Source organism: Quercus lobata, chromosome 5 (assembly GCF_001633185.2).
Source record: "Quercus lobata isolate SW786 chromosome 5, ValleyOak3.0 Primary Assembly, whole genome shotgun sequence".
NCBI lineage: Eukaryota > Viridiplantae > Streptophyta > Magnoliopsida > Fagales > Fagaceae > Quercus > Quercus lobata.
In genome coordinates, this window is record NC_044908.1 from 1,271,731 (window position 1) to 1,294,641 (window position 22,911).

The 22,911-nt window shown below is 35.7% G+C and overlaps 2 protein-coding genes across 5 annotated transcripts; one reads left to right on the forward strand and one right to left on the reverse strand.

Moving 5' to 3' along the window:
- Positions 1-2,721: 2,721 nt before the first annotated feature.
- LOC115992493 lies at positions 2,722-3,746 on the forward strand. The gene is made up of 3 exons (XM_031116696.1): positions 2,722-3,051; positions 3,248-3,375; positions 3,484-3,746. Exons 1-3 carry the CDS (start codon positions 2,890-2,892, stop codon positions 3,617-3,619), a joined length of 426 nt encoding a protein of 141 aa, XP_030972556.1. The 5' UTR covers positions 2,722-2,889; the 3' UTR covers positions 3,620-3,746.
- A 1,143-nt stretch (positions 3,747-4,889) lies between these two features.
- On the reverse strand, positions 4,890-15,492 carry LOC115992024 (1-phosphatidylinositol-3-phosphate 5-kinase FAB1B). 4 transcript variants are annotated; one of them, XM_031116060.1, is made up of 13 exons: positions 15,396-15,492; positions 15,039-15,255; positions 13,644-14,326; positions 12,417-13,151; positions 11,707-11,860; positions 11,257-11,601; positions 10,154-11,044; positions 9,730-10,061; positions 9,160-9,283; positions 8,906-9,076; positions 6,888-8,378; positions 5,724-5,990; positions 4,890-5,538 (listed from the first exon to the last, which is right to left on the reverse strand). In XM_031116060.1, the coding sequence occupies exons 3-13, from the start codon at positions 14,252-14,254 to the stop codon at positions 5,212-5,214; spliced, it is 5,448 nt and encodes a 1,815-aa protein (XP_030971920.1). In that variant the 5' UTR covers positions 14,255-14,326; positions 15,039-15,255; positions 15,396-15,492; the 3' UTR covers positions 4,890-5,211. The 4 variants fall into 4 exon arrangements, with proteins under 4 accessions (XP_030971920.1, XP_030971922.1, XP_030971919.1 ...); XM_031116062.1 differs by having other exon boundaries at positions 13,644-14,321; positions 15,039-15,492; XM_031116059.1 differs by having other exon boundaries at positions 15,039-15,492.
- Positions 15,493-22,911: the final 7,419 nt, after the last annotated feature.

Genomic DNA, 22,911 nt, shown 5'->3' on the forward strand with positions numbered 1-22,911 from the left:
CTTGAAAGTATAATAATAAAGCAGCTTAAAGCCTTAAACCATGGCATGCGCCAGGCATGGAATGGATTTTTGCCTTTCATAAGTTTATTGGTGTGTCTCAATTTTGATGACGATCGCTGCCTCTTAAATATTCCTGGTCGGTGCTCACACAATTCCTGCCTGGCATTTGGCTAGAACTAAGCAAAAAAAATTAATACTAAACATTGTTTTAAAAAAATGGTACGACTTTGAATTGCTTAAAAAAAAAAATCTAATGCTTATCCATAATTGTTATACAAGTAGACTATAAGAGATTATTGAATTTTTTTTTGTATTTTATAGCCGGATGAAAATTTAATGCATTGAAACTCTACCTACACTCCCACTCCTACTCCCACTACCACTCCCGCTCCCCCCTATGCTGCCTCGAAACTTAAATATTCTTCAATTACATTATTATACAATAACATATAAATATACTTTATACTAGAAAAAGTTAAATTAATTTCACATCCCAAAATTTGTTGAAAAGAAAGGCGACATATGATAGAATGTGGAAACATATCCTCTGGACTCATTAATCTATAAATCTTTTTGAGATCCCCTCATCTTGCTTTTATTTATACCAGACAACAAAAAGCATCCACACCTAACTTTTTTTTTAGTGGACATTTCAGATCAGGTTTACATTAATTTGAAAAGTCTTTCCAATTCTTATTGAGTGACAATTATGTGGAAAATAGAAATTGAAAACTAGTATTTTTGCAAATGGTGAGGTAGTCCCAGGTCCAATTATAGTCATAGATGCTTGTAACCTAATTATGAGAGAGAGAGAGAGAGAGAGAGAGAGAGAGAGAGAGAGAGAGCTTATATCCAATCAGCAACTGAAATTGATTGATGGAAAAGTTTGGCACCTATTGCTTCAATTGAAAAAGTCTAGTTGACAGTTGACACGTAGCCAATGAAAAGTCATATTAATAAATTAAATTATCATCCATACCAGATCTTTTTTTTTTGATAAGTTCCATACCAAATCAACTGTGTGATAATGTTATTTCTTTATATATTATTGAAATGTCTTAAATACTCAAATAAATTAGGTATCAACAAGTTAGATTAAAAAAAAAAAAAAAAGAGGTAGATCAAAAACAACATTTTTTTTTTTTGGTGAAACGGAATTGAATTAACAACTAAATAGCAAAGAACACATTAGGACAAAGCCTGCTTACAAACTGTCCACTGGCATCAGCCTCCAAAATACAAAGTAAGTCTACAGGTGGACTAGAAAAAACAATGAATCAATAAATGCTTAAAAGTGCTTACTTATTAGCTACTGAGTCTATGCGGGATATCCCTTTTAAAGAAAGCTGGATTTGGAAGCTGAAAGTCCTGCCTAGAATTCGAGTTTTTGTGTGGAAATGCATGCATCACAGCATTGGAGTCAGACAATGTCTAAGGGAAAGAGGAATGCAAATGGAAGCCAATTGCCCCTGGTGTCATAGAGAAGATGAGACTATTCTTCATGTGCTGCGGGATTGTCCTTTAAGTAAAAGCATCTGGTACCAGCTTGGGAGGCGGACTAATGACTCTTTGTTCTTTACCCAAACTCTGCATGATTGGCTGAACACCAATGCTACCTCGGGTCAGCACCATGTATCAGGTCAATTGCCTTAGCACCTTGTTTTTCTCTTTGGAATTTGGTTTTTGTGGAAAGGTAGGAACAATCTCATTTTCAAAAATATAGACCAAAATCCCAGCTTAGCTAAGGTAATAGTAGACCGTGCTTTGGAGTACCATTTTTGTGCTAACAATTCCTTAGCTACCAAAAGATTGGTCCTGAAGAATATCAGATGGGAAAAACCAAGGAATGACTGGTTAACTCTGAATACAGATGGATCAGTTGCAAGTAATTCTAGAATAGCTGGAGGAGGCGGATTAATTAGGGATGCCAATGGTGATTGGGTCACGGGCTTTGCTAGGAGGATTGGGACAACTTCAAGTTTCATGGCTGAACTATGGGCCCTTCGTGATGGGCTTCAACTTTGTTTACATCTTCACACTCAAGCCGTGAGTATTGAGCTGGATTCTAAATCCATTGTTGAGGTCTTCAACTCACAAATCCATGCTAATACCTTTATATTTTCCTTGATAGAAGACTGCAAACACATGATTTCCAAGATTCCCCAGACACGGACTAGACATATTTTCAAAGAAGCTAATAGATGTGCAGATTTTTTAGATAAAAAACAACATTCAAATCTTAGAATTCCTGCTTTAATACACAACAAAATACCTATTATTTCAAAATTTTATGCTATTAGTAAAGGAGGGATTTAATCATTAAACTTCAAAGAGACTCTTGAATCTAGATGGACATGATTCTTATCTAAGATGCAGTACTTTCCTCATCCTGAATCTTGTAAAAATGTGATCCAAATCTTAGCAAAGTTAGTGTTGCTCTAAAATTATAGGATGTTTCCAAGGTGTTGCTCTGAAATAGGTGAATTCCAACCAAAAAAAAAAAGAGAGAGAGAAAGATACAAGTACAGTCACTTTGTTGTGAAAATCTGAATAGATCCACCAACAGCTGATTCGGAAAAAACAAAAGGCAATATCAACCCACAGTATGACCTGGGATTCACCAGCAACAACAGGTAGAAGATAAGCAAAAATGGGTCCCAGGTAGCTATATTTAACCGAATAAATCCACCATGATAAGACATTACCCTTCAATAATTCAATTATTTTTATGTGTCTCAACGTATAGAACTTATGCTTACAAAAAATAAAGAATATAGAAAAAAGAAACATTATTCTATTCCCATCTCCTAACAAAACCTCAACCCCACCGTCATTGACAAACTTCTTTCTTCTTCTTCTTCTGCCTCTTCTTCTTGTTTCACAAAATCAATGGCTGTAACTTGTTCTTCTTCTTCTTCTTCTATTCACATCCCAATTCTGAAATCTGGTCTAATCATGAGGCCTATCAGCAAATCTCTGATGCTTAAACACACTCAAGTTCCAGTCAAGAAATTACCTAGACTCCAGATCAAATGTTCCGTTAAAAACAAGGTCAACAATATCCTTTTCTTTTTTACTTTTTGGTTATTCCTATGTATACATCCCTTTCCTTTATTTGTTTCTTGTCATTGAAAACATAACTATACTCACAAACTTTTCTACAAAACAAGACCCAGTTGGATCAACTTCAGTCACACTTTTTTTTTTCAACTGGTTGATGTCTGAAACTATGAATTGTTTGTTACAGGTTTATGAGGACAGGTCTAATGGCATAATCTGCTATAGAGATGATAGTGGGGAAATAGTTTGCGAAGGATATGACGATGAAGCCCCTCGCTTTCAACAACAGATTCCAAGAACAACTTGTCATCCAAGGTAGGTAATCCTAACACATAAAAAGTAGCATAATAATAATAATAATATAAACAAATTCCAATTTGTTATGAAACCTGTCTGATGATTATTGATTTTGCCCGAGTTCAGAGACGTCGAGATCATTGATCTTCTTCTTCAACAAAGTGGGTTTCAAATTGTTAAAGGCAGTGGATTGAACAATGTTGATGAAAGTGTTGCTGTGCAGAAGGACCTCAATTGCAATGGCTTTAACTCTTTCTGCTAATCAATTCCCAACTTTTGTCAGTTAAATAGATTTCTCCACAACTCTGCTCTAGTATGTGTAAGGAAAGCATATACATCAGTCATAGAATGTGAATAGAGGGCATAAATGCACTTGTTTTGTTTTTGAAGCACATTCTTCTTCCATGAGTAACACAAAATTGTCTTGTCCCTATTGTTTTCTTTTGCCTGTGTATGTGGCTAACCTTGACTAGTGAGGATCAATAGTTGATCGCAAAATCTTAGGACTAAGGCTCGGTGGTTGTATTCCACATTCAAAAAAAACTAGCAGAGAAACGATGACGAGTCCCTAAACTTATTGCCACACATCATATCCAAAGACTAAATGAGTAGTGTATAATATCGTGCAGGTTCAAACATTTATGCTGAAAATTTGATCTGAGGCTAATATCTGAAATCTTAAGAATAATAGTGGAGCAAGTGCATGAAAAACAAATTTACAGGTGCTGATTGCTTTGATAAACATAATGAACTCAAATCATATTATACAAAAGAACAAAGCAAACTCATTTTTCAGTGCCATAAATGAAATCAAACTCAAGCTCCATTTCAAAGAATGTAACGTTTAGGCTACCCATACCAGCTGACTGGATATGTCCATATGTGAACCAAGAGATTCACTTCGACTTCTCATTTGGGGTGTGATTAGTAACTTACAATGACACTTCCCACACCAAATGGGTCTTGAATGCAAGTTACAGCCAGTTTACCAAAAATAAAAAATGTTGCGAGTTACAACCTCACCCTTCACCCCATTCTTATTTGACAAAGTCTCTTTTTAAGCCAACACTGGTTGGCTTTACTTTCAAACATCTTCTGTTTATATTGTTGCACCCTCTTATTAGTTATGGTTCTTGTGGAGTCTTAACCATGTGAGGGTGTTAGAAAGAAAGAGACTTTCCTTTGTCAAAGGATTAGGCTCGACCAATAGAAGTATAATCATCCGTTTAATTTATGAGAGTATTTACATTCTACATTCTTAACTGCAAAATTTTGCAGACCACTAGCTATCTATCATAAAATATGGAGCCATTTGAATCGTGCAACCTACAATACAAAAAATCTACAATCAACGTCATAATTTAGGATTATTTTCCATATATTTTTCAATTTGGACACTAATCTGGGTGGTGGGGGCAACATTATAAAACTAGTCTCAAAATAAGGTGTAAATAGCAAGATTTTGAAATATTTATGGTGCAGGTAGTAAATGCCCAATAGCAACCTCCCCAAAACGAGAGAGACAGAGTAAATTAATTTCAAAATTTTAAGATGTAATATAAATACACATTACAATGCTAAATACATAAAATGAATTTTGTACAAAGATTTCATGGAGAGGTCATCCAATATTATAACCCCCGACAGAAATCTCTATGGCTTCACCAGCCTTCTTCTGCATCTTCTAACAAATAATTATGAATTTCTCTTGTTAAAAATACATATGAAACCGCTACCCAAAAAGAATAGAAATATAGGACTGGGAACTTATATCAAAAAGGCAAAAAAGATGATGTGGGAATTGTAGTTCCAAATTACATGTGTAAATGTACAAGCACAAAGACTAACAGTATATCATTCAACCAAGGTCCCACCTTGTGTGTTCTCTTCACATAAGTCAGACTGGGATTTACTTGGAATAATACTTGGTGGAGACCATTGATCTGGAACCATCAGAAAATATGTAGTCATTGCTTTCCTGAACCTTTTCTTGTATTGCTTTGGTGAAATTACAGTTGGTGATGCGTTTTTTGGCCCACCAAGGATGCCTGAAGCCTTCACCCATGTTTCAAGATGTTTGTCCCATGTATACTGCCTCATGAAATCAATGATCCCAAGAACTAACTCATTCTTCTCTTCATCCACCCCAACCAGTAATGAGTAGTCCATTACATCAATTGACTGCATCACCAAAAGCGAAATAACAAATTAAAATGGATAAGGGAATAGTAAAGGCTGGACAACCTGAGCAACTCTAACTAATTTATTTGTTTATTTTTTTCCAATAAGGAATCTACACAACTTAATGCTGTGTATTTTTAAGAGCAAACAAGTTTTCCCATATACCCAAGAGTTCAAAAACTTACTGCTAGAAATGAGGTGTCATTCCAAACAGCTCTTTCCAACAATCGCTTTGCCTTGTTTCCCACGAAAATAGGAGAAGTTGGCATTGCTTCAATCAAATTCTGATCCAGCAGAACCTTGTTGTTCCCACTAGAATCAGGATTATACCGTGATCGAGAAGATCCTTTAAGATCATACAGCCGGGTCACGTTTCTTCGAAACAGAAGATTCTCCATAACCAGAACATCAATCTTTGTCTCTCTCCCACCTTTAAGATGCTTAGATGTTACCTTTCAACATAAAGCCAAACATAAAGTAAGGTCCACTGCTCCAGAGGCTCTAATTTATTAAGGTTAGCAACATATGGAATGTCTATTGTATTTAGTTCCATTTATAAAATAAAAAATCATTTTATAGCTTCAAACTGGGCAAATGCATCCTTTACAGAAGGAATGCAGCTATAAGTTTTGAGAAATTAGCTACCTATTTCAAGCTTGTTTAAGTGTTTATAGCAGGATTAACAGGAAAAAAAAAAATATATATATATATATATATATATCTGAGACCAAAAAAGTCAACACCCAAGTGCCAGGCCACCACTCAAACTATTTACTCTTTCTAATATACTTGGTTAACAAATTTTAAAAAGATAGTTCAATCTATGTACGACAAACCACACATATATGCAAAATTATTTTATTTCTTAATGCATTTAAAAAAATGTTTATAAAATTTAAAAAATTATCTCAATCATGTTTGGTTGTCCTATAGAAAATGAATGACCTACACTTAATTTGCAAAGAGCATCTATTGTACAAAGCCATCACTATGAATGGAGAAAATCAAGAATGGCAGCCTTTGTAATAAAAAATCACAAATAATATGATTTCATTAACTCCTAAACTGATTCTTCCATCTGTTATGATGATAACTCCAAGAATTATGCATTGCATGCCCAACAAAACAGGAATCAGGTCATTCAAATTTCTATGCATAACCAAACAGGTTGCCAAGAAATACTTTGTTTGCATCTGATATTACTCATACTCATCAAGTAAACCTGTGTATATCTATACACTAAAGAAGCCAATGCTTGATTAAGGTAATAATCAGAATTAAATTCTCCAGGTTAACAAATGAATATAATGATTTACCCTGACCAGCATTTATAGCACTCAAATAAGTACCTGATAGATCCCCAGAATCTTTGCCAGGCATGTTGGACTTCCTGAGTTTATTGATTCAGATAGGTACTTGAAATATTCAGGAGCAAATTTAATAAACGACTCCAACTCTGTCTTGGTGACTTGTTTAATGATAAATCGATCATCCAAGGTTTTCGCAAAGAATACATTGCTCTTGCCACCCTGGGCACCCCACTTTTTACAACGGCTAAGAGACCTTATGAAATCAAGCTCAGAAGGACAACAAATCTTCCTTAAGGCTTCAAAACGCATGGCATAGTAACAAGTCACAGTATAGTTCACCTTACCAAGAGGGCCATCATCTCCAAAAGAAACTCTGGCGTGCAATGCCTTTGTATATGAGAGTGGGTCTAAACTCAGGGAGCCACGAGATCCAGACATGGATAAAATGCTATCATCTGAAGACCCAAGACTTCTATGATATTCAGAGGCTATGTCATCAACAGAAAGGAATGACTGGGAATTCACTGAATCCACATGTGGTAAGGAAGCTACTAAATCCCCACCATCTTTTGGCCTTTCACCCTCATCAATCAGTTGCATATGATATTTTGGGCATACTAGAGCATAAGATATAATACTGGTGGGTTCATCATCATATACTGGAATCACAGTATCATTAACACCAACAGGAAGAAGAAGCCTGGCGCCACCTTGAAGTTCCAACTGCCGAAAGGAAGAAATGTAGACTGGATTATACTCGCTCAATGAATTGAACTTTTGAGCACCAGCTGAAAAATTCTTGTTGAATGAACGGTAGAAGTTTAAGAAAGGCATCCCTAACCAGCCTACATGGTCTTCTACATTATCAGGGCTCTTGGTGGACAGTGCAGGTGAAAGGATAGGGGAAACCTTAATGCTATTTTTCTCTTCTCCTTGGTTCTCCAAATCCGTCCCCTCCGCAACTGCAGGGGTGGTTGAAGTTTCTGTCACCGCCAATTCAGGAAGTGTACTGGTATTATCCTTTGGTATTCCAATTCCAGTGTGATTTTCGCCTGTCCATGCAGCATCAAGGGTATCCGACAAACTTGCCATGATAGGGAACTGCCCATCAGAGACAGTCCTACGAACATTTACTTCTGATTCTATAGGGTCTGATTGATCCATGTCTTTTTCTTGATGAACTGCATCAGACTGGTTAGTGTCACTAGCATATCCTCCTCTCTGCTCAGGGCTTTTGTTAAGCTTTGCATCTGCAAGAGAGTCACAACTACGGGAACTTTTCTCTGGTTTGTTGTCCACATTCACTTCCATAAGCTTATTACTAACAAAAGGTTTCTCCAAATGTTCTGGACTTGACCTACTCAAGCTGTCCTGATGGTTATTCTTGTCTAAACTGGCTACATAAATCAGGCGATGATCCCACAAATAGGATTGAAAAAGTAACTGCCTTCGCAGTCGATTGATGTCAAGAATGTCAATAACAGGTTGGCCCTTTTTTGCTCCTTTGTTCAAAGTCTTTTGGATTGATTCCTATGATGTCAACATAAATGCCAAAATCCAGATATTAAAGAGCAGCAAACAAGCATTTTGACTCAAAGATAGACATTACCATGATATCATATTTTTCATTATAAAATTTCTAGTGTATTTACTGAATTTTGACAATTTTCGTTCATTATATTATCATGATTATAACAAATGTAGAAATAAAAAGGAACCAACTGGGAAAGTGCACTTCTTGTAAAAATCAATAGAAGTTCTCATGGCTCATGTTACACAAATAGATATTTAAAAAGGTTCACAGAAAAATAGTCAGAAGTATAAACATATAATTTAAATAATAGAAAATCACAGTTCAATGATTTTGTTTCATAGTTATTGAAGAGTTCACACGGTCAATAGAAAAAGTTTGATTAATCATTTCAAAAGTCCCTGATTCATCATCTTACATACCCATTAATTCATATGGTCTACAAATATGAATTAGTATACTGCTTCCAGGACATGAAACGATGTAATTAACGCCGGCAAGTATGACCTAAATAAAAGGGCCTCACCTCAAATTCTAACTTCTCCTTATGCAACATTCCTTCCAATTCTGCAATTTTGCGCCTCGTTTCAGGGGTTTTAATGCCATTATTAAGTGGCCCTGCACCAGATCTTTTCTCCACTATTTGGCCAAGAGCATTGAGTACTTCAGAAAATAGAAGCTCTGCCCCGTCAACCACCTGTCATTACACAGAACTATGTCACAAGATGCAATGATAAAACTTAAATTATCTTCAAAGATCCAAACTTGTGACCATTGCACCTCATCTATTTCTTTTTGTATCCAGTCCTGATTTTCGTAGTTGAAGTCCAGTTTGGGTGGTGGAAGGTAGACAGAATGAACATCAATCGACGCATATCGAAAGCAAGCAACCATTTTTCCAAATCTGCACATGTAAAAAAGTGAGGAAGAGAGAAAGAGAGAGAGATAAGTATCTATAGATGAATACCACTCCTGGACTTATAATCTATTATTTATGTATTAGCTGGGTCAGCAGCCTACTACTTGAATGGGCACAATGGTGCAATCAAACTTATCTCATTTTTCTGTATGTTCACCGAATCCATATGACCATCCAGAAAGATGGGATAAAGGGGGGTGAATCACATCGTTCAACTTGTTCAAAAATAGCTGTGAGGGTCAATTTTGATTCTACCAACCGAATCCTAGTTCTAGAATGTGGCATACAAAAATTGTCTTTGATCAAGAACTGTGTAAATGCAAGCTACTGTACTCATCCATATGAGATTCAAACATAAATAACGTTCTCACCATATGGGAAAAAAATTAAGTTAAATAAATATACAAGGAATTGAGAAATGAAGAGATTACCCATAGAAACGAAGACAATCTCTATGTAAAGAATGGCCACAACTTGCCACCCTGCTTGCAGCAGCATGGTTTGAAAAACTGAGCTCCAAAAATTTTCCAAAAGATAAACCCCAGGCAGCGTCAGACATCACTACTCTCCGAGTAGCTGGAGGGAAACCATTGGTTCTTGGACACCGCAGGCATCTGTGCCACATCCAGATCTTTCCTTCCCTTTCACCTCGTAAGAGAGTTTCCTGTAGCTTCTTAACAGATATGGTGAGGGTGCCCTGTCTATGAGTATAGCAGTGAACATGTGCTTCTGATGGCATACCACATGAACGACATTGGTAACTCTGACAAACAAGTTGGCTACCTCAGTTTTAAAATGTATTGCAAGGTTTTTTTACAATGTGAGACATGAAAATGTTAGAAAGAGAATACTCACCTGATCAAATAAATGGTCTCGTAAAAACCTACCAAGAGGTTTGTCAAAGCTGCCATAGTATTTGATTCGAAAGAGATGCGACCTCTCACAAACGGTCCCCTTCCAAACACATCGGGATGATAAGGACACTAAAATGCTCTGGTGATCAGAAGGTGATGGAGGAAACTCTTCTTTTAAAGGCACAGGATCTTCTTTTAAAGGTCCTTGCTCCTCTGGACAATTTTTACAATCTTCTTGCAAAAATGATTGCTCTGAACTGCCTAGCTCATTTACAGCCATTGCACTGGGACTATTTTGGAAATCGTTTGCCATAACATCTTGTCCCAATGTCTCTATATGCCCAAAACCATTGGCAGTGAGATGATTATTCATAATAGCTGATCTGTTATTACCTGCAGAAGTTTCCCCCTCCAAGGGTTCTTTGGAATCCATTTTAATTTTCTCCTCAAAGGTATGATAGGGAGAAAGTGTTTTAAGGTAAGAATCTGGAAAGGCATTTCCTGAAGGACCAGCAGAAAAAACTGTAGAATCTTTCAGATCCAAAGTTGGTTCAGTGGATTGAGAATGTCCATTGGGTAAAAAAGTTTTTGTATTATTTGAAACAGGGCCACTAATGGTTCTTTGTGGTTCACCAATATGTTGGGCTCCATGTGCCTTTCCATTAACAGAGACACTGAAACCAGGTACTGTTGAGATGGATCTCTCAATGCTGGATGATTTTTCTGGAAGTGCAACATTTATTGGAGAATTCAATGGGAGTTCTGGCAAGGAGGCCCCTTCATCAGCAAGAAAAGAAGTTTCCACGGCCAAGTGATATGCGGCAAAAACTCCATACTGAACCACATGCTTCACTTTCTTCAACTCATCTCCATTAGCACCTCTAAGCAAAATCTGAAACCGAAACAAGACAAGTGAATGAATACCTAGGTCTATCAAATCAAACATACACTAAACAAGATATACAGAATTGTCCACAAACATCACCGTTAACAGCCTGCACGAATGTATGCATTCAGGGACATTTATCCTTGAGGATCCATATAGTTATGCAATAAAAAATCTATTTCAAACTGTGCCTGTCCAAATTAAGTTTGAGAACTTACAGTACAACCCAGTGGCTTTGGGCAACCTTCAAAATACATAAGTGTCTTCACCAATTTTTTGCCACCCTGTCCAGCAGTACCATGATCTTCTAGAAACCTCTTTACATGAAATGCATCGCAGTAGCCCAACTTCGGTGTTGAAAGATGATCAATTGAAGGAACTATTTGGGCACCTGTGCAGCGGGCTATGCGATCCAAAAGTGGTCTCTTGATGTTAAGAACAAGTGATATGTCTTTTGCAAGAAGGTACTCCTGTGCATGTCCAGAAACTGATTTCTCTACTAACAGGATATCAGGGTTGTGGGCATCTATCTTTGCAACTGCCATCTTTAGATGGTCTTTTTCCTATACAGGATGTAACACACAAAAGAAGAAACTTAAAATAAAATCTCACGCACTAAAAACCAGGATGCAACAATTTGATACAGAAAAAGGGTAAAAAACAACAACCTGCTGTAACAGAGTATCAAAACTTGACAAGAGGTTGGAAACCCTCTGGTACTCAAGAGCTCCCCCAAGAATCAACAAGCGAGGTTTCTCTATTTTTGACGTCATTCGTCGGTGAGCCACATTTTTCTTACAAACTACTCCTTTGACCACCGCACTAAAACAAAAGTAACATAATTAGAAAGAATAGTTTTTTGACACTGCCACAAGAATAATATACAAAGTTTTGAGTTCGCTAGGGACTGGATACATGGTAGACATTACGATTAAGGACATGATTAGTGTGTCACCGATACAAATATGTGTTTGATGGGTCCAACAACAAATATTACTTCAATGTGCTTCTTCCATGAGTAGTGAAGTGAGATATCTCTTGCTGTGTTACTCATAATGTAGCCTTAATGGAAAAACCATGCAATTCATTATCTCATTAACTATAGTTTGTTTACTTTATATTCTCTCAAGATTTATTAGTGGGTTTACTATATACAATCAGATCAGATTTCTGCACCCACAGTCAAAGCAGTGCATGTATTCCTAATTTATATATGTATACACTAAAGTGATAATTAGGCAGATGGATGGGTCTCACTGAAACAAGGCATAGACCATCTCAGTGATGATTTACTAAATGAGAAATTAGTTGCAAAAATGTGAAAGCAAAGCATGATCTATAATACATCTACAGTCATTGGAAGTACTGAGTCTTTTACCTCTCAGAGCGACGTCCGGAAGCAACGCATTTTACTTTCACGTATCCACCAGGGTCCATCCCTCCACCTTTGCTCATATCTGGCTTTAAAAGTGTAGCAGCCTCCCAGGACAGAGCTGTTATGATCTCCAACCAACTCTCTCTATCATCTTCATCACCTACAGGAAGGTTTTCAACCTGCAATAGCTGAGCTACCAAAGCCCTAAAATGCCCATCAACCACATTCTTCATGGCCTTCTTGTGCTCTTCACCTGACCTATCCCTATTGCGAGACTCCCCACTTCCAAAACTGCTTGAGGAGCGTAAATATCCCCACTCTCCTACGGCATCTCCATCATCATCATCATCAAACAAGCCGGTTTCCCTCTCATCTTCTTCATCTTCTGGTTCAGGGGGGAGCCAGAGAAGTCCATTGTTCTCAAAATCCACAGGTTCTTTTTCAACGTCCTGTGGAGCGTATATAGAAGAATGTTCTTCACACTCATCAACAATATCATTTTCATCTTTTCTTCCTATCTGTGGAATTCCATCTAAACCCTGTGAGTCAAAACTGTGATGTAACGAACAGCTGCTTAAACTTTTTGTATCGTTTTCCCCATCATGATGGAGTTTATGCGAACCATCATTGCTCAGCTCATCAAAGTCAACCCGACTGTAGTAGTCATCGACTTGAGAAAAGTGTCTTGTTTCAGAATCTGACCGATATACACCATACTCATCGTCATCATCATCACTCCTGATGCCACACAAAAATCAAGGAATGCCTAACTGGTTATAAATATAATACGTTAAAACCTAGTTTTCTTTATTTCCATGTAACACCTACTGAAACCATTATAGTTTTCTTTATTTAGTAAGGTCAGTGGATTTAGCTTCGCGAATTACATTGTACATGATAATAACAAATAAAGTGATCAACTGTTACTTTCTAGCATACACATATATACAAGTGCTGTTATATGTTAAGACTCACACATCCCTTTCAGAAGCAAACAGAATACATGCTATCAGTTTACCAGGCTAAAACACATCAATGATCATGCATTAATTGTTGTCTTATTACACATATCTTATGCATATATCAACATATATCTTTGACTAGATTCATTTCCTAATTGCAAAAATAAAAGAAAGAGGTCAGTAAAATGAGTGTGTTAAAAAAGACTCCACAAATGAATAACATAGTGTGAATCCAAGAGCAAGTAAATAACAGGGGAGACGATCAAACCTGTTCATTGAAAATTCATATTGGTTTGGATTCCCTACATCTGAAACAAGATCATTGCTCCCTTCTGAAGCCAATTCACATTTTCTTTCCATGCTTGCTTCCATTAAAGATGATTGACGTGGGCTGAGACCTGAACTGCGTTGAACTCGCTGATAAGAATCAACTGGGTTTGGCATTGAGCCAAGTGTAATACTACTACTAGCAGTGCCACTAGATTTAGTGCTGGCAAAACTTGTTGCTGATGGTGAAGTACAAAGATCCAGGTTGGCAACCTGGATCCCATTATCAAGAGTAGCTATGCCCTGCTCCCATTGCTTGAAACAATAATTACATACTCGAATCTTCTCACACTCTTCCCGGGAAGTACTCTGGTCACCAGATGGGGCAGGAACTGAATTTGTAGTACACCTAGCACAAAAAACTCGGCCACAAAGTCGACAATGATGTTTACGGTTAAATACCGTGAACTGAGAATCACACTCGTAGCACACTCTACAACTCTGATCGGGCATCCAAAAATCTCTCGACACGTTAGGCGGCTCAGATCGCCAAGGGATCCATGATTTCACAATCCCAACTAGCTCAGAGAATGTCTTGTCTTGGGGGTCCATCTACAAACAATCCTACCAGCCCCGTTCATTATGGTATGCTCATTTGCCACTCTTAGCAAACCATTGCCTAGACTGCAAGCAATCCTAACAAATTAATCCAAACTGAAGAAAGCAATACAATCCTAACAAAACCAAGAATCCAACTCAAATTTATTCTACACAAAAGAACCTAAAGTTCACTATTTCCCACTACAGAATGTTCCCACAAATCCAAAATTCAATTCATGAACATCCTTTAGCAATCTCAGAGAGCATCAAGGCAGCTCTTGGTTCTCCTTCTCCATTTCATATTCTCAGTACAACATGATCCCTCTCCCCTTAATCTAACAACAGCAACAACCACGGTATCCAAGGTTGACTATGGATCCAAAACATAGGCTACAAACGAGCAAAGTTTGCCCCCACAACACACACCCAAAAAAAAAAAAAAAACCCAACTAATCCAAGTCCTGAAATTAAATGAACAAAAAGATTCAGACACTGAATTCAAGAAACACCGTAAAGGTCAAAAAAAAAAAAAAAAAAAAAAAAAACCATACAAGAAGCTTCTCAACCACTACACAGAATGAGATTCAAACACGATTCTCAGGGTGACCCAACTCAAACCTATCTGTCTTCCATCACTCTCACGTGTTACCCATTAATTTCCCAATCCAAAAACCAAACTCAATCAATAAAATTACAATTACAATTCAATCAGAAACTCTCCCACCCCACTATACAATGAACAATTACAGAAATTTGAAACATGGGATTCTGATAAAAAGAGAAATCACTACTTTACCTCTGAAAGAATCAATCAAATTTACATCGCAATCAAGCTTTTTATCTCGGGCTGGTCTTTGATTCAACGCCACGTGTACACAAAAACCGTGACACCAACAACACCGAAAGCTCTCGCTCTCAGAGAGGAGGAGTAGGTGGCGCAATTGAGGACAAACCCACCACCCAGAAAGCGATTCTTATTGCAGATTCAACGTGCAAATGCTTCAAGTTTTGATCTTTCACAAAAAAAAAAAATCCCATAAAACGCACAGAGAAAATAAATAAATAAATAATACAACTGTTTGTTTGTTTGTTTGTTTGTATACAAATAAATTTTGAGATTGTTATTAGCAAATGAAATGAATGAATGAACAACCTTTGAGTCTCTCTGCAACTCTTTCGTTTATATTTGTGCATTAATAACAACACAAAAATTATTCATCAGATAACGTTTTTATAAGATTCTCCTCCTGTTTTTTCCACCATGAAAATGAGCTTTCATTTTTTTATTTATTTTAACTTACGAATTTGTTTTAAGTTTTAATTTAAACCCTTTTTTTATTTTTTATTTTAATAATTTCTTGTGGTAGAGACAGAGACCCTTCTCTAACGTTATTGCATAATCCACATCTGACTAATATATAAATAAAATAAAAATAAACAACTAATCTGGGATAAGATTAAGGAAAATGTTTTATTATTTTTTTAATTCAATTATAATAAACAATATAAACAATGATTAAGAATTGAAACGACATCGTTCAATTTATTTATGTAGTAGACACAGTGAATCCAAATTCTCAAAATACCCTCCGCATTTTATAATAAAAATTGTTAAAATTAAGTGAGGGACATAGATTTTGTAATTTGTACGGGTAGAGATATATATATTTTTTATAATTTAAATAATATAGTACGGGGTAGATTTGACTTTTACGTTACAGTTTTGGGAAAAGTCATGAGTGATGGGGAGTGGATAGGGTTGTGCGCCGATTTGACAATACAGTTGTGCAGTTTTGGCAAAATTCATTTCATTCAGTCACAAGCTTCATTCCTTATTAGAATTTTAGAACCAAAACCGCGTAGTTGGTCAAAACACACAATGACAGTGATACTCAGAACCCAACAAATCTGCTAGTTTTAAGGCCAAGCAAAACCTTTAAACTCCACAGCCTAATCATGGCTGTATAATTTAAGCTAACATTCTTTGTATTTTGTATTAGAAACTTGAAGGACAAGTTTTTAAAGTATTATCATGTCTCTCCAATACAATTCTCTGTCTCACAGGCTCACAGCACAAGAGTTAGAGGTATTAGTTATAGATATATATATATATATATATATTTATTTAATTATTGAACAATAAGAACGAATGTGAATAAAAACTGTAAAATTTCACACATTTACACATTCAATAAGAATATGGAGTGATAATGTCATATTAGAGTATGAGTAGAATCTTGAAAAGTATATGTAGACACCCATATTTTTACATATTTACCTGCTATTTCTTTTAAAAAAAAAAAATGGTTATTGTGGTCTCAATTGTAAAAATTTCAGTTAATCAATTGGTAAAGTTCTTTCTCAAAAAAAAAAAAAAAAAAGGGTAAAGTTTTGGCCGTAGAAGAACTTGTACCAATCCGCAATGCAATTCGCAACCCAAATAAATTGATACATCAAAATGCATGCAGAGGTAAAAAAAATGTGTGGTATGATAGTTGGAGTCCAACAAAGTTAGATTCCAAACCTAGATAAATAATGATTTTAGTCAACACCGGCCCCAAACCCAAACTCTTTGTAATATATATATATATATATATATGATAAAAAAACAAAAACAAAAATCCTTCACTGAAAAATCATAAAGTTTGTGAAAGTAGAGACTCATTCATTCAAATCCCCCCCCCCCTCCCTCCTTTTTCTCCTTGATAGTTTCCTTGTGGAATTGGTTTTTTTTTTTCCACATTTTTTTTCTTCTTTTATTTTTACAAAAAAAAGGATTAAATTTATTTTTAAAAATATAGATATACATACAAGAAAATGTAATCTAAAAAAATTATCAAGTGAAATGCAAAACCTCTTGTTTCATGTTAACTTTCAAATTTAACTTTTGGGTCTATCAGTGTAATAAGCCCAAAACCATAAACCACAAATCCATGGTAACTAGACAATGAAGGAAAATATGGTCAATCGATTCACCATTGCACTTACACATTTAACACCAATCCAATATCCAAACTTTCTTTTTTCTTAAATTGTCAATCGTTAGAGCCCACTAGCAGACAATAATAAGCATTAACCACGAACCCCTTAGTTCAATCTGATTCACATGGGTTGAAAGGGTTGTCTTCACATGCACAAAAAGTTTTTGAATGGCTTTTACATATTAGTATTTTTGGCACGTGTATAAAAGTGCCAAGGGGCTTAATTTTTGTTGTGAGAGAGAGAGAGAGGTGCATAAGAGAACAAAACAAAAATTCAACTGCGAGGGGGAGGAGTTGGGGGTAGTGGGTAATGCCAGTTACAGATTATAGTGACATCATCTTGTGTTGATATTATTAAAAGAATAATCTTCACAGAAAAAAAAAAAAAAAAAAAAAAAAAAAAAAAAACACACTAATTTTTTAAGTGGCTAACTTATACTAGGTTCTTTGCATGCAATGTGAAAGAGAATGGGGTAGGGGATGTTAGTTACAAAATAAGCTATGCCAAGGTCTTTTTTAGGGGTGTGCAGCCAATCCACCAAAATCAACCCGACCTGACCGAACTTGTCAGATTGGGTCGGTTTTTAGAGCTTGGTGGGTTTTTGATAACAGGTTGGGTTGGGTTCGGGTCATAAAATTCCAAACCCGACCCGACCCACCCATATATTTAATATATATTTAAAATATATTATATAATTAATATTTTTTTTAGATAACCAACTATTCCTATCCTATATAAAAACCAATTAGTTCACACAAATCTTAGTAAATTACTATTGTTGCTTAGTCATTAGTGTTGTTTGCTTCTAAGCAGTTACATTGATACTAATCTTTTGGTTTTTTTAATATATTTATATTTATTTATTTATTTATTTTGCTCAATTTAATAATAATAGTAATAAAAAAAATTGTCCAACCCATGGGTTCAACCCAACCCATATGGGTTGGGTTGGGTTGAATATTTTTTAACCCACCATGGTGGGTTGAGTTGAATTTTTTTTAATCCAACATGATGGGTTAAGTCAAAAAATCCTCTTAACCCAACTCAATCCGACCCATGCACACCCCTAATCATTTTTATGTCATCCTTTAACTAAGCTATGTCATATATCATTTGAACTATGATCTTTTTTCATGTGTAATTGATGAATCGTGATTGACTGATGAATGCCAATTTGTTGTTTTTTGAAACAAACACATTTACACACAAGGGAAAGAGAAAGTCGTTCTAATACAAAGGCACAACATATGAGAAAATCTTTTGTGTATTTTTATTAATCAAGAAAAAAAAATTGACACTACGGTACAAGAAAAATGAAAACCTAGAATTAGAGACGTAAAAGATGTGAAATAGAAATAATTTCATTCTTTCCTTATATATTGTACACATTTGTTGGATTAAGAACATTATTTATAATACGATTAAATAAAACTAAACAACTTGAATTATTATGAAAGAAGCAACATGGGTTGTAAAATATAATCATCACTTTTTTTTTTCGTGTGTGAGTTTGTAATGGTATAATTGCTAATATATCACGCAATTATATATATCTATCAAAAAGCTATCATTTCAATTTGGTCAAATTATTAAGTGCTACTTTTGCACCAAACAAGTTAGTGTAACATACTCTTGAGCCTTCCCAAGTTTTTAATAATATTTTTTTTCTTTCATCAATCATGCAGTGCTTTAGCAAATGTTATGGCAATTGTGATGGATTCCGCTACGACTGTCCCCAATTCAAGTAGGCTTCTAACTGCACGGTTGTTGTTCACCAGTGCCTCATGAATATCCTCAATAGACTAATATATAAAAATTAGGCCTATATTTAGAGATTTTTTGAAGTTATTATCCATTTGAACAGTGCTTCATTTTAAGTTACTTTGTTAGTAACAATTTGCTGTGATATATTTATAAGTATACCTCATATAAGAAAAGTTTATTAACAAGTGATACATTAATTGATTGTGTTCATTGTGACCTTATTTAAATATAGAGATGGAGAGTTGGAGACAATTGTAGGTTATCCTGCAAAGATTAATTGCTAATAGCATACGCTTAGCTTATGGTTCATACGACTTTTATTATTGCTACTATAACTTTTTTGATCCATAATCTAAGTGATTACTTGGGTGATTACCGTGCAAGCATGAATCTGTCATATCTCCCTCTCTCTCTCTCTCTCTCTCATTTTCTTCCTTAAAATTGAGCCTCCAACAGGAGGTAACTCACCCTTATTAGCACCATTTACAATGATGATCTTTCTACCTTGGAAATTGCTCAACAAGCCTTGATGTTTTTTTTTTTTTTTTTTTTTTGAGAGTCTACAAGCCTTGATGTTACATGAGATGGAATTGGAGATTTACTGCCAGACCTTATAAAATTGATTTCCATTTGAAGAGGAACCTAAAGTAGAAAGGAAACTTATCTACCATTGTTAAACTGAAGGCAATAATCTAGGTGCTCATATTAGAAAAATTCAAGCTACTTACCTACATAGAAAGGAAACTTTATCTACCATCGTTAAACTAAAGGCAATAATGGCTCTCATATTAGGAAAATTCAAGCTCTCTGCACAGCGATTCAAGTCAAAATCTAGAAAGTGAAGTTACAATCAATTATTTTTTTTTAAAGCAAAGGAAATCCCATAAGCCATCATCCAACTTGTGTTGTATTATTATTTTTGCTGTAACATTTGACTTGTGTCTAACTAATTTGTCAAAGTTTTGATGATATATCCCATTAAAGTTGATATTGGCTCTACTGTGTGATAATCTGGGTCTAACCAAATAATCGGAGTCTAACAAAATGATTTTCATTCCAAACCCAAATAAATAATTATTTTCATTTGAAAAAAATTCTTTAATCAGAATTTCAAATAAAATTAAATTAAAATACTTGGAAAAAAAAAAAAAAACTATTCCCTAAATTCAAAACTACCATCAAAGTTCGAGTCTCCATCGAAGCCAGAGTCTCCCCCAGAGCTTGATGATGGGGTAAACTCTCCGTTTCATTTAAATTCAGAGTTGATGATATAACCATAGCATTATTAGAGAAATAATTAGTGTCCATGGTAGTTTTTTTTTAATATATTTTATTTGGTTATTCTAGAGTCAAGGGTATCATGTGGACCGTTTGGAAGGAGTTTGAGGACATTGAACGATCTATGATGGTGGTGAAGCAAACATTCTTGAAATCATTATATGAGTGGATGGTGCTTTTAAGCAGTCATTCTTTTTCAAGTATATTAGACTTCATTGATTGCTATAATTTTTCTTTATTTGGTGTAATTCAAATGAGATTTGGTTTACTGGTCAAACTAGGAGTCCTAGTACTAGTATGAGTCCTAATAGTACTATTACAAGAAATGGTCTCTATAAATTGTGCTCAATGTATTCAAGGGGGAGAGTTGATTAATAAAGTTATTGAATGCTTTGAGCATAGTGGCATGTTGGCCTTTGTGGGTTCTTTTCTCCCTCTTCTTTCTTCTCTTCTTCTTTTCTTTCTATAAGTTACAGGAACCATTTAAAATAGCCCATGAACATCATAAAAACTTCTCTTTTTCTTCTTTCTTAGAGCATTAGCATTAGGAGTTTAAAAACTCCCAATATCCTATTTTATACCATCAAACCACAAAAATAGTCCATTATTTGGAGGACTATTCTTAAAAAAATTTACAGGTTAACTAAAGATGTTACTATAGCAAGAGGGTATTATTTAAAATAGTTTTTTTTTTTTTTTGTCTCACTCCTTTTATTATTATTATTTATTATTCTTCTTCTCTTACCTTCCTCTCTCTTTATTTTTGTTCTCCTTCTCTCTCTTGTTCCTCTCTCTTCGTCACTGCCACCTATGGTGGTGGTTTGCCCCCAAACCCAAACCCAAATCAAAATCTGATATAGGATAATTTAGGGGTTTGTCAACTTTTAGTTGTGGTGGGTTTAGGGTTAGGAAAGAATAAGAATTAGAGAGAAGTTTGGGCTGTTTAGGAGCTGTGTGAACAGTAACCTTAGAAAGAAAGAAGAGCAAATAAAGAAGAGAGAAAGAGAAAGAAACAACAAAGGCCAACGTGCCTATTGTTCAAAATACTCAATTTTATAAATCAACTCATTCTATTTTCTTTGAATACATTGAGCACAATATATATATATATATATATATATATAAAAGTTACAACAAAGGGGGGAGAGTACCGTTCTGGGCAATCTCGGTGCGGAAGTATAAATAGGTTACAAATGTATTTCTGTTACAAATGTAAACTAAGGTATAAACTGAGAAAGCCATCCGATTACAATAGAAGAGAGGGCTTTCTGAGTCTGAGGGGTGGAACTCTGAGGTAGTGTGTAAATTGAACCTACTAAAGACTGAAGCAAATGGTTCCTTTTATAGCTGGAGGAAGCCTTGGATCCGTTCAGGAGATTGCGGAAATCACGGAGGGTAAACTGCTTTTACTCTGGGTGAATTTCTTTTCAGCTGAAAGTGAACAGTAAACTCAATGATTCTGTCAGGGTACTGTTGAGTGAACAGTTACGGTCACTGTTCATGAACAGTGTTCTGTCCCCTTGCTTTTTTGAATAGTAACTCTGCACATTTTTCTGGTACTGTGTAGTGAATAGTACTTTGTCAGCAGCTTTGCTAGTGCAGGTACTGTTCCTGGAATAGTAACCAGGTTGTAAAGGTGGGTTTTGAGCTATTCTGGGGCTTCTGGAGCTATTCTGGAGCATCCGAGAGCCGTTCTGGAATTTTGAAAGAGGTAGGAGAGTTCTTTTCTTCTGACTCTTACTTCTTGGTCTCTAATCAATATCATGGCCGGATGGGTATCCATCATAAGGATCCCATGGAGGATCATAATCACAGTTATGCTCATGATACTTGGCATATTGATTACAAAAACCACAGTACAGGATAGGTTCATAATCTGCCTGTTGTGTTGCTAACTGTCTGGGTTCAATGTAGTCAATTCTTTCAGTATGGAGAGCTGTGGAGTAGGGTTTGGTGGTGAATACTGAAATTCTGCTAGTATTTCCAACAAGACGGTAATTCTGCCATATCTCATTGGTGACATCTAAAATTTCATTATTGAAGTAACTTCTCCAACAATCAGTAAGAGCATAAGGGTCTTCAAAAGAGAGGTAGGACTCACCTTCATACCAAGGACCATTATGGGTATACCCATTGATGAGTACTAGGTGGTGTGCAGGTTGAACAATCATCCAATTGTTACTGTCCCATTGTGGGAGAGTACTCCAACATCTGATGGATATAAAAGGACTCTTGACTTCTGAAACAACCTGTTGTATGATCTGGGGGAACTGGTTGATTTGATTATGGCTTGTTAGCTTGATGAACTTGATGAAGCCATATTCAAACATCTGTGAAAGCCAGCTTGGATCTTCTTCAACAGTCCAATCTTCATAATTGAATATTAGGCCGAGGAAGGGGTGTTTCTTTTCATAGACCCTGTGGCTGCTTCCAAAGTATTATTCCCAGGTTGACTTGATGAAGGCATTGTCAATGTCATCTGAGTCTTCACCATAAACTGGGAAATGGGTGGTGACCAAAATTCTGAAATGCTTGAACCATAGGTCACATGATTCAGACATAGCCTTGCTTCCCAAGATACGTACTTATATGTCGGTAGGCAAGTTGGCAACAACACTTCTTCGCTCGTTTTGAGTCTTAAGGCT